This window comes from Lepisosteus platostomus, chromosome 9 (genome assembly GCF_059453375.1).
Source record: "Lepisosteus platostomus isolate fLepPlt1 chromosome 9, fLepPlt1.hap1, whole genome shotgun sequence".
NCBI classification, from domain to species: domain Eukaryota; kingdom Metazoa; phylum Chordata; class Actinopteri; order Semionotiformes; family Lepisosteidae; genus Lepisosteus; species Lepisosteus platostomus.
Genome location: NC_142619.1, coordinates 54343709 through 54354045, shown reverse-complemented (window position 1 = coordinate 54354045; position 10337 = coordinate 54343709). Strand labels below are relative to the sequence as shown.

The following is a 10337-nucleotide window of genomic DNA, read 5'->3' as shown; positions in this document are numbered from 1 at the left end:
CCAGGCTACTTTCGCAACCATTTCCCCCGCAGTGACAGTTATAAGTTAACCCGCCTCCGCCACTTCTGTAAAAAACAAAAATCCTGTGTTTGTATAGCAAGAGCAACCTCTCCACCAGCTGCTGTCAGTCACTGGTTTTGAGGAGTTAATTAGTGTTAGCAGGGACAGGTATTCACAAATTAAAGCAGTCGTTTAGATTCGCAATAATCTTTTTTTAGTTACAAGTAGTAGGTTTATTCCATGCTGAAAAGAAGGGAGAAAGAAAACACAACGTTTCGGCCGTGAAGCCTTCTTCAGGTGTGAGAAAGACAAGGCAGTAAGCAAAGGTAATGTAGCGGGAGAACAAAAGCTGAGAGAGAGGAGCCGTGTGCAGAGAAAAACACCTAACAATGGGTGCAGGGCCGAATTAGGCCAGTACCCACTATTGATAAACATACAGAAAAGAGTATTAAAGTATTGGCTACACCTAAAAAACAGCGACCAAAATTCCTACCACCACAAAGCCCTGCTGAGCCCAAAACAGAGCCCCCTGAGCCAGCTGGTCCTGAGGCTCACCGACCTGAGCCACACCAACCCTAACCAGCCTCAGGACAGCACTGCTAGAGCACCACAACCCAGACTCAACCACATCACAGCACAGATCAGACAGCAATATCTCACACACTGGGACATACACACACAACATAAACTGGAATGCTACAGAACCCTAAACAGACAATACACACTAGCTGAATATTTGACCAAGATAGGAAACAGCAAAAAGAAACAGACCCTGACGAAGTACAGGCTCAGTGACCACAGCCTGGCCATAGAAACTGGGCGACACAGGCAGACCTGGCTGCCCAGAGAGGACAGGCTGTGCTCCCACTGCCAGCGGGGAGAAATAGAGACAGAGGTGCACTTCCTACTGCACTATGACAGATTCTCTGGGATTAGAGAAACATTCTTCCCTAAATTCAGAAATCTAATCCCAGAGTTCCCACACCTGCTAGAATCACAACAGATCCCAATCCTACTGGGAGAGGGAGGAGGGAACTCAGTTGAACTGGCAGCCCAGCATGTGATCTCCTGTCACAGCCTGAGGAACAGTGAGTCTGTCTCCCAGTAATGCTCAATATGTTTACAGTATATGAAAATATTTTATATGTCTTTGTTGTAAATGTCTGTAGATTTTAGTTTACTTTTATTTTTTGTTTTGTTCCATGTGTATTTTATTTGCTTTGGCAACACTGATTGTAACCATCGGTCATGCTAATAAAGCACCTTGAATTGAATTGAATTGAGGGGCGGGAGCAGGGGACAGAAAGAGAGGCCAATCAGGAGGTGTGAAGTCAGGATAGATGTAGAGAGTTGTGAAATGAAACCTACAATGAATAGAGAGAATTTAGAAGAAAAGTAGTCTGTCGTTAAGAGAAGGGGGAAGGTGTGATCCTAGCTGCAGGATAATTTTGCTTTCTGTAGTCTTTCTGATGTATGAGTTCGGAAAACCACCTTTGAGAACACAGATAGAGAGATTACAGTGGTCGTGGCCGTCAGAGGTGAAATGAGAAACAATGGGCTTGGAGAGATCTTTAATCTTCACAGCCCTGACGTGTTCTCTGAAGCGGTCTCCGAGTCTCCTTCCTGTTTCACCAATGTAGATGGCTGGGCATTTACTGCAAGAGATACAGTAAATAAGGTTGCTGGAGGTACAAGATGCCATCTGGGTGATCCGGAATTGTCCTAAGGGGCCTTGAATGAGTGTGGTGGTGGATGTGTACTTGCAGGTGATACAGCGAGCTCTGTTGCAAGGGAAAGTGCCTGGTGTGGATGGGTGCTGAGGGCGGTCAAGGGAGCTGTGAACAAGAAGGTTGCGCAGATTAGGTGCTCGGCGATATGAGATGATAGGGCGATCAGAAAAGATTGGGCCCAATGGAGGGATCATCCTGTAGGATGGAAAAGTTGTGGTTAATAGTCCTGGGGATAGGAAGTGTGTTGGGGTGGTAGGGAAGCACCAAAGGAATGCGGTTGTTACGGCGGGAGTTCCTGATCGGGTTGATGGTCCGAGGAGTGTTTTTGGCTCGGGCAAGGGCCCTGTCAATCACACTGCTGGGGTATCCTCTGTTGATAAGAAAGGAGCACATTTCGAGGGCTTGGTTCTGGAAGTCGATGTCGTCGCTGCACAATCGTCGTAGCCGAAGGAACTGTGAAAAAGGGAGAGAGTTTTTAGTGTGTCTGGGGTGAAATTAGCTATACAGGAGATAGCTGTGTGAATCCGTGGGTTTGTAATAAATAAAAAGTGCAGAGTAGGGGGTAGTTGATGGAGAAGTTGATGTCTAGAAACGGCAGAGTAGTGGAAGATGTTAACCGTATATTTGAGGGACGGGTGGAAGTTGGTGAAATGATGCAGGAAGCACTCAAGCTGGTCGTTAGAGCATGTGGCAGCACCGACGCAGTCATCAATATATCGCTTGTAGAGGCCACAGACATAGCCAGTGTAGGAAGCGAAGAAGCGTTCTTCTACCAAGCAGACACAAATATTGGCGTAGCTGGGTCCCATTCTGGTGCCCATGGCAACTCCACTCACCTGTTTATTATTGAAAGAGAATGCGTTCAGTGTGAGGACCAATTCTGCAAGGCGTACCAGGGTGTGGGTGGGTGGATCACTCATCCTGTGAAAGGGAAAGGTCAGAAGGTATGGTGACAACAAGGTTAGGATTGGTGAAGGTGTTTGGGGTGTTGATGGTTTTCTTCTGTAGAAGATGACTGAGTTTTTTATCCTTCTCTGTAGCGAGAAACTGGTCGAGTTTAGAGTTGAGAGATCTAATGAGGTTAGTTATAAAGGGAAGATGATGTGGAGCTGTCAGCCGTAGAAATTCCTTAGCCTCTTTGATGCTGTTGTCGGAAAGGGTAATCTGTTTTTTGAGGGAGAAAATAATCATTTTTAGTCAATTGAGAACACGTTTTCAGTTTCATTTTGGTGCAGTCATTAGATTTGAGAACACAGTGGTCCTGTACTGGACGCCAGGAATTAATGTAAAATGGGTTGTTACTTCATCACTGCTGGTCTTGGTGGCGGGGGGTGACGATGAGGGTTCAGGCAGTCAATTACGGACGTTTTGAATGAATGAACGATAGCAGCCGTTATCCATAGCTACCCTGACAGGATGAGGGCGTGTGGCAGATCGTACGCGTGCCTGTCTGTCATTCTGCAGAGGGGTGACGGGCCAGTCACAGGGCACGCCCTGCCGGTTGTGACGTAGCCACACTGCCCGGTGCGCGAATCCAATAACGGCAGCTGGTCAGCTCGCGGGTTCACGGTTTGGACCCTGTTAGGAGTCTTGGTTAGAAGGCCGTGCTCTCTCGTTTTTAAGAGCTGTTTATCCGGCACTTTGAAGAAATAGACCTCCCACCTCCACCTAGTTTCTGCTTGTGGCCCCTCAGCGAGGCAGATGAAAATGTGGATACAGCTTTAACACACGCCGAGGGACACAGACGCACCGAGCAGCTGCAGACCTTTCTCAACAAACTGGAGAAACTGCAAAATACTTCTTGTAGTTAGATTGGGTGCTCAGCTTTCAAAGGGTCAAAGGAACACACCGGCATTAATCCTGGCTTGTGCTCGGTCAGTCTCGTTCACCTTCACATTTTTTGTGTCTGTCACACTTGAAGAAGTAAACCTGCGCTACACTTGATTCTTACTCGAACAGTCTCATATATACAACAGATGTGTAACGCTTTGGTTAATCCATAGAACTAATATGAATATTAACATTTAATTCAGTTTTTATTCTTGTCATGTGACTTTTCTAAAATGTCAATACTCTGAGGTGACATACTGGTTAAACAAAACAGCTACAGATCATCAAATGCAGATATTAGATTTCATTGCTATGTAATGTAAATCAGAGTTTATGTGCAAAAGAAGTGTTTTTAATGGGTGACTTCAACTTCCCCCCCATTAGAATGGGAAAATCCTGATGAACTGTCTGCAGCAGAAACCAAATGACATGGTTAATAACCGTCTTAGTTTGACGCAGCTCTCACAAGAGTACTGTACATCTTTTCAAGCAATGAAGAGGGAGCCAAGCAGAGGTGAAACAACCATTAGGGATCTGGGAAGTATACTTTGAAACTGTACAGCTTGGATTCAAGTCCAAGTTCAAGTTCATTTCAGGGAAGCAGGCTGAAGGAATGGGACAGAGCAAAAGAAGATAGACAGGATAGATATGGATGGCAGCATGATTCTGTTTGAAGTGCCGAACAACTCCTGTATATTCCAGACATGAATAAAAGGAAAAAGTTAACAATAAAATAAACTGTAACCAGGACAATAATGGGAAACCTTAGTGACAACAAAAGGGACTATGTGCCTTAATCATCAGATTTACAAAATTCAGTATTAAACCGTTTTGTTTAATGACATGAAGGTATGAAGAGTAAACTTTAGGAATTGGAAGCACTCTACATTTATACATTTCCAGAGCCCATTGGTATCCTAATAATTATACTCACAGGCCCCCCAACAGCCTTGCACTGGACGGTTGGATGTCCAGTAGTATAAACCATGCATTTTGAGTTCCCTATCCCAGTATGTTGTGATCTCCGAGAATCTCAGAGCAGCACAGTAGCGTGTGATGAAAGATGAGGCAGGGCAACCGTTTTATTTTTATTGGACCTTTTTTAGAAGCAGTTAGTGGTTTAAGGAGAATAGTTTTACAAAGCTTTCTGGTCATCGCTGAAGCTCTTAAAGTGGTTTGCATGCCGAAGGAAAAAAAAAAGTACATCTTTGTTTTGCCTTTAAGAGTCTCCCAAATGAAGAAAATGCAGTTCTGAGTACAGGATAACGTGTAGTGCCACATACTTCAGCGATGACACAGAGCTTTTGGAAGATGCTGGCTTTTACACTTGAGGATAATCACATCGGTATGGCCAGTCACAAACACAGCAGACGTCTACATACAGATATGTCACCAGCTCCAACCCTCCACAGCTAAATCACGTACTGTACACGAGAACACCATCCAGAGCTTAATCACAGAATCACTGTGGAATAATAAAAGAAACTGAAGACAAGTCTTTCAAGACCATCCATTTAGGTGAGAGTGGTGCTATAGAGAGCTAAAACAGTAGAATCCTGTCTTACGATGCTGTAGTTTAAAGACCTTGCATGTCCTAAATTATTACTGTACTGCCTTAATGTGTTTGAGAGACTTATTAAGCTTCAGAAATATGAACATGAATCTTAAGGCTTTAGGAATCTTTCAACGAGAGCTTTAATAACTATACATTTTCTTTGTCCTAAGTGCAAGTCTGAGGTTGGTTTTAACATTATAACATTATAGCAAATCTTAATTCACCTACAGACCTTCTTGAGTTTCTGATGGACATGCACTTAGGAGGCAGAAAATCATTCAGTTATTCAAGGTCCTCATGATGAGACACATCACAATCAGTTTGAACTTTGTCAGAGTTTCTTTTATTGCTTCACATTTACAAGAGGAGGAAAAGGTTTTGATAAAAGTCTCAGGTATTCAATGCATAGGACTAGAATTCATTTGGATACACATTTCAAATACATTATGCCAAGTTTTACAATAGATAGAAGTCATATTAAATGAAAACAAAACTGCACAGCAGCAAAGAAAGTTCTTATCGTTGAGTACAGATACACAGCAATTTTCATATACGCAGTGCAAGTTCAATAATAACGGCCTGTTACCAAGAACTTCTATACATCAAAAAACACCACAGGGACAATCTGGAATTGCATGTATCGCTTATCTACTTTGATTTTTCTTTTAAAAAGACTGCAGTTGAAGTCAAGCAATTATTTTTATACAAGTTAGTAGATAATTTCTTACTACTATAAAGCTGCTCCACAAACTTCAGGCTTACCAAAGTCCGAGACGTAACGACACAAAACCCCTAAAACTGTATAAAAATCATATTAAGTAGTGTCTTGTGTTTTCACTTGATGCACTCTTTACACACATTGGCACAATTAACAGTGGCAGCAAAAATCTGAATGTTGGGACATTGTGCTCCTTGCCGTATTGAACATCTAAGAATTTCAAAACTGCTGCATTCTTAAAACTAAGGCACATTTTGGCTCAAGGAATGCAAGTCTCTTGGCATGTAGCTGTCAGTACTGGAATATTTGTTAAACGGTTCATGGTATTCAGTCCATGAATTTCAGATCCAAACACTTGAACATATGAATTGCCCACATGTCACCTCAAAGCTCATTCTCCTAAGAGGAAGCAGCATCCAGAGAGGCACTAGAAGGTCCTGGTTTTGCTGCTCAGTTTTGACAAATCTACACGGTGCGAGACGTTCAGCGGATTTTGTAGTGGTATTTCTCTGTAACTTTACAAGGTGACAAACGTCCCGGAACACTTCAAACGGCAGTAAGGCTAAAGGCGGTATTGATGTCCACGTCAAGCTGCAAGACCCAATATTACGGTCAATCCCAATCCGAGTGGAATCCAACAACACTTGTCTCCGGTCAACACCGCAACGCCATACCTATTCATTCTATTATTTGCTGTTCTTGCCCTGTCTTGTCAACTGTGCGAAAGTGGTGTATACAGAACTCCTGCCAGTTACTCATTGTAAAAGCCAAGATGCTCTCCACTGACCAATCTGGTTAAATGGTTTCATCATCATCACCATTATTAAGCATTGACCTCAAATACACAGAGAATTATGCCTGTAAACATTCAAAGTTAAAAACAAATATGCAACTACATCTATGAGGAAATATATTTAAATCAATATACAGCTGATTTAAAACCAATAAATGCTTTGTATGTGAACATATGAAATGCCATTTAACTTGATTAGATTTCTTGCAATCACTGAATAGTAAAGCAAAGATCAGCCAATTGCGTGAAATTTCTAAAGTGCAACCAAGAAAAATGCATGAATAATCATTATAAAGTATGACCGTAAACATTGTAGGCCGAGACATTTAAAAACAGAGCCTCAGATGGCAAGCACAATCAACAGTACTGACAGCTCATGCAAGTAAAACTTATTTTCTGAAACTTTCAACAGAAAAAAAATGTACCGTTTTATTATGTATTTAGTTCACATGTTAACTAGGTTGTTCAATTTAAATTTTGCAGAAAAAAACTAGCACAGACTGATAAGAAAAACAAACCTACAGATCCCAATGAAATCAAAGTTAAAGATGAGCCACAGACTGTCGGAAAAAGGGAAGTTGAACTGAGTTTCCTTTGGGGTTCTTCATTTCAGGTCAGATTATCTTCACACCCCAGAAAATCTGAAATTCTTGGAAAGAATCTAAAGGCCTAGTCATTTTCTTTGGGAGATGGAATGATTGCAGCCAGTAAAAAATACACTGAGACTGAGTTACATATTGTTCACCAACCCAAGACTGAAGCTCTCGTGTTTACAGAGAACAGGTGGTTGCTTTAAAACTTTAAAAAAAGACACATGCCCTACAGGGCAATCTAATACTCTGTTATTGTACAATGATGTAAGAACAGAATATCCCTTTGAGAGGATGGAAAGCTCAGACAAGATGACAGCTCTTTTCTGAACTACATTTCCCAGAAAGCTTTAGAAAGTTCCCTCAGAACCGTGCCAGTTCCATCACTCTTGTTTTACGGTTCCTTTCATCTCTCCCACTGGTGCAGTCACTTAGGCACTGACAATCAGCCCATTCAATCAGTCTCCATTCTGCATTTTGGGAATGTAGTTCATACAAGAGCTGCCACGCTGTCTGAACCAACACCCTCTCACAATCCTATTTACACACAAAAAATAATTTAATGCAACTTGGGAAACTCGATGTTTAACAGGAGGAAATACAACTGTATTCCAAGTAAATGGTGAAAATAATCCCCAAACAAAATGATGGCAAGTCTACACTTTACGCGTTTTGAGTTGGTATACCTAATTTTAACTGCTGGGTTAAAAAGCAATACAGTATGTGAATTTGATGTTCTGATATGTTAAGCTTTTTTTCATCCTGTGTCCTGGTGTGTCTGCAGGTTTTCTAGACACGCAGAAGCACCTGTGTAGCTGGGAGAAGCTGTTAAACAAGCAGGACTGGGGCTCCCCGTCTCCGGTTCTAGGTTCCAGCAAGTTTCCAGTTTCCTTAAATTATAAGCATCTCTTCGTCTAGGAGAAGGACTGCCTTTTCTCTACAGCCTTAAACTGGCAATCTGAAGACACACTGTAAAACCAGTGTCTTCATCTAGTCGCTCTTCTCTTGGTTTTTGTTCCAACTTATGTAGCCAATTAAAAACTAATGATTTTCTCAGACATATACAGGACTTTCCTTATGGCCTTCTAACAGCTGATTAAAAGATTCATCCCATTAAAGGTACACTTAACTATGAAACACCTCAGAGTCTGATTGCAAGTCTTAAGAGTTGGGTTGAACAAAAACCAGATTCCAAGACCCCTGATGCAGTCCAAGACTCTAGTTTTGATCATGACCAAAACATTTGTTTTTGGTAGAAAATACAACATTAAACACGAGTCAAAGCTAACACACCCAAACGGCAGTAAAAACTACACTCTGTTTTCAGTTTGGTCAAGGGCTGAAAAGCTAGGTCAAAAAGCATTTTACAGCCTGATTACTGTTCTTGAAAATGCACTCTTGATTTTAGTTCCTTCATCAAAAAGAGGTTCAGTCAAGAGCATGTAATTGTCCAACAGTGTAACATAGTAAGAGAAACACAAGGATGTTTCTCAATGTATGCTGTGCACATGGGTGCTTTCATTATTGAAGGCTCTAAAGCAGTGACAGGACTGACAATACAGAAAAGGAAATAAAAAAGGAAAATTTTTATTTATAATTTTATATGGGTCTCCAGGTGTCTCCTATCCTGTGCTTATACAGACACAAGTGACCACATTGGTCAGTGAATGTAGACTGCTGCTTTAATTCATTTATTCCAAAGTGTGGCCACATTGGAAAATGGGACGAATAAGCTAATCGCAGCAGAGACCCCCTGGACACATGGGCAGACCCAGGAAGTACAGAGAGGTCTGAAACCAGCCTCGATCTTCGATCTTCATAACGCCGACCTCAGGGAACCAAGATTCATTAGAGACAGTGGCTATCATTAAAAACAAGTCAAGTTTACAAAAGCTTCCTGAATACAGACTGTGCCATAAAAATATATAATACTTTTTTTTCTACATAAGACGAAATTGAACATCTGATTATAGGACATTCAGTGGTTAATGCAGGGCTTATTTCATTTAACATTCTGAGCACTCTTTCATATCAGTGGCACACAAAACCATGACACTAATGCATCACCAGGTATGATTTTTTTCGGTTGTGATAATAAAATAACCTGATTCTGTCAGCTGTCTTCAATAGCAGGATTCTCTGTCATACTGATATTAGAAACCTTACGGAAATTCTCAATGTTGTGGTCATATTTTTTCCTAATTTTCCATCAGATACGACCAAATGTGCAAAAAACATACTTCTGTACCAGGAGAAGCAGACTCCTTGTGCAATCAGGTGTTGACCGATTTCTGCTTTGATTTCGGCATTTAAGGTGTTTCTCTTAGTCATGGTGACGGGGGCACTGTAACTTGTATACACCAGGAGGGCTTCCCGGGAACGATTAGTTTCCATCTGACCAGTTACAGTATAAAGTCACCTACTGTATAATCAGTCAAAGGAGCAGAAATCATATCAAAGTAAAACAATTTTAAAGCCATGGTGAAGCAACTGAAAATACATATTAAGACAGCTTACCATAATTTAAATATTTAAATGCTCCCAATAAGTCTTTGCAGTATTTTTTTTTCTTCTGGTAAAACATTAATAGGATATTTCCCCCCGCCCCCCCCCCAATAACTTTTTTAATTGATCAACCACGGATCCCATCTCTGTAGATCGCCAGCTGCAGTTTTAGGTCTGCAATGTTCAGACTGGCTTCGGTCAGGACGCAATGTAGGTGGCCTTTCAGCACAGAGACATTGTCACAATCAGAGTCTCTCTAGTTCTTCGGTTCCTCCACTGGAACAGACTGATTGCACGACTCCAGCCTATCTAGAGGGATCTAGACCAGTGAAATAAGCCCCCATTAATATTGAAACCGCAGTGCGAGTACGGCCGATACTGCTTCCCTGCCCACCCACTCCCCCACACCGAGGTTAGAGATCCGTGACTTTGTTTTCCAGAGCTGCTGCTATTTGCTGGAGTCTCAGAGTCAGCTGCTTATTCTGTGTGGCTGGGTCCTCATCCAGGGAGTTGATGATCTGCAGCAGGGAGAGAGAGTAGAGTGGATTATTCTACAACACAACAGACTGCTGTACAAATCCCCAGCGACAGCCATTGGTTTTCAATTGAACTAATC

The 10337-nt window shown here is 41.8% G+C and overlaps 1 protein-coding gene across 7 annotated transcripts in view; it reads right to left on the bottom strand.

The window, feature by feature from the left end:
- Nucleotides 1-4635: 4635 nt before the first annotated feature.
- The window catches only part of plxnb2b (plexin b2b), a 113656-nt gene continuing 107954 nt past the window's right edge, over nt 4636-10337 (bottom strand). For all 7 annotated transcript variants that reach the window (XM_088645633.1, XM_088645631.1, XM_088645634.1 and 4 more), the window contains one exon: nt 4636-10239. In XM_088645633.1, the coding sequence (XP_088501759.1) occupies nt 10135-10239 (105 nt within the window). In that variant the 3' untranslated portion in view covers nt 4636-10134. The remainder of the gene's footprint in view (nt 10240-10337) is intronic.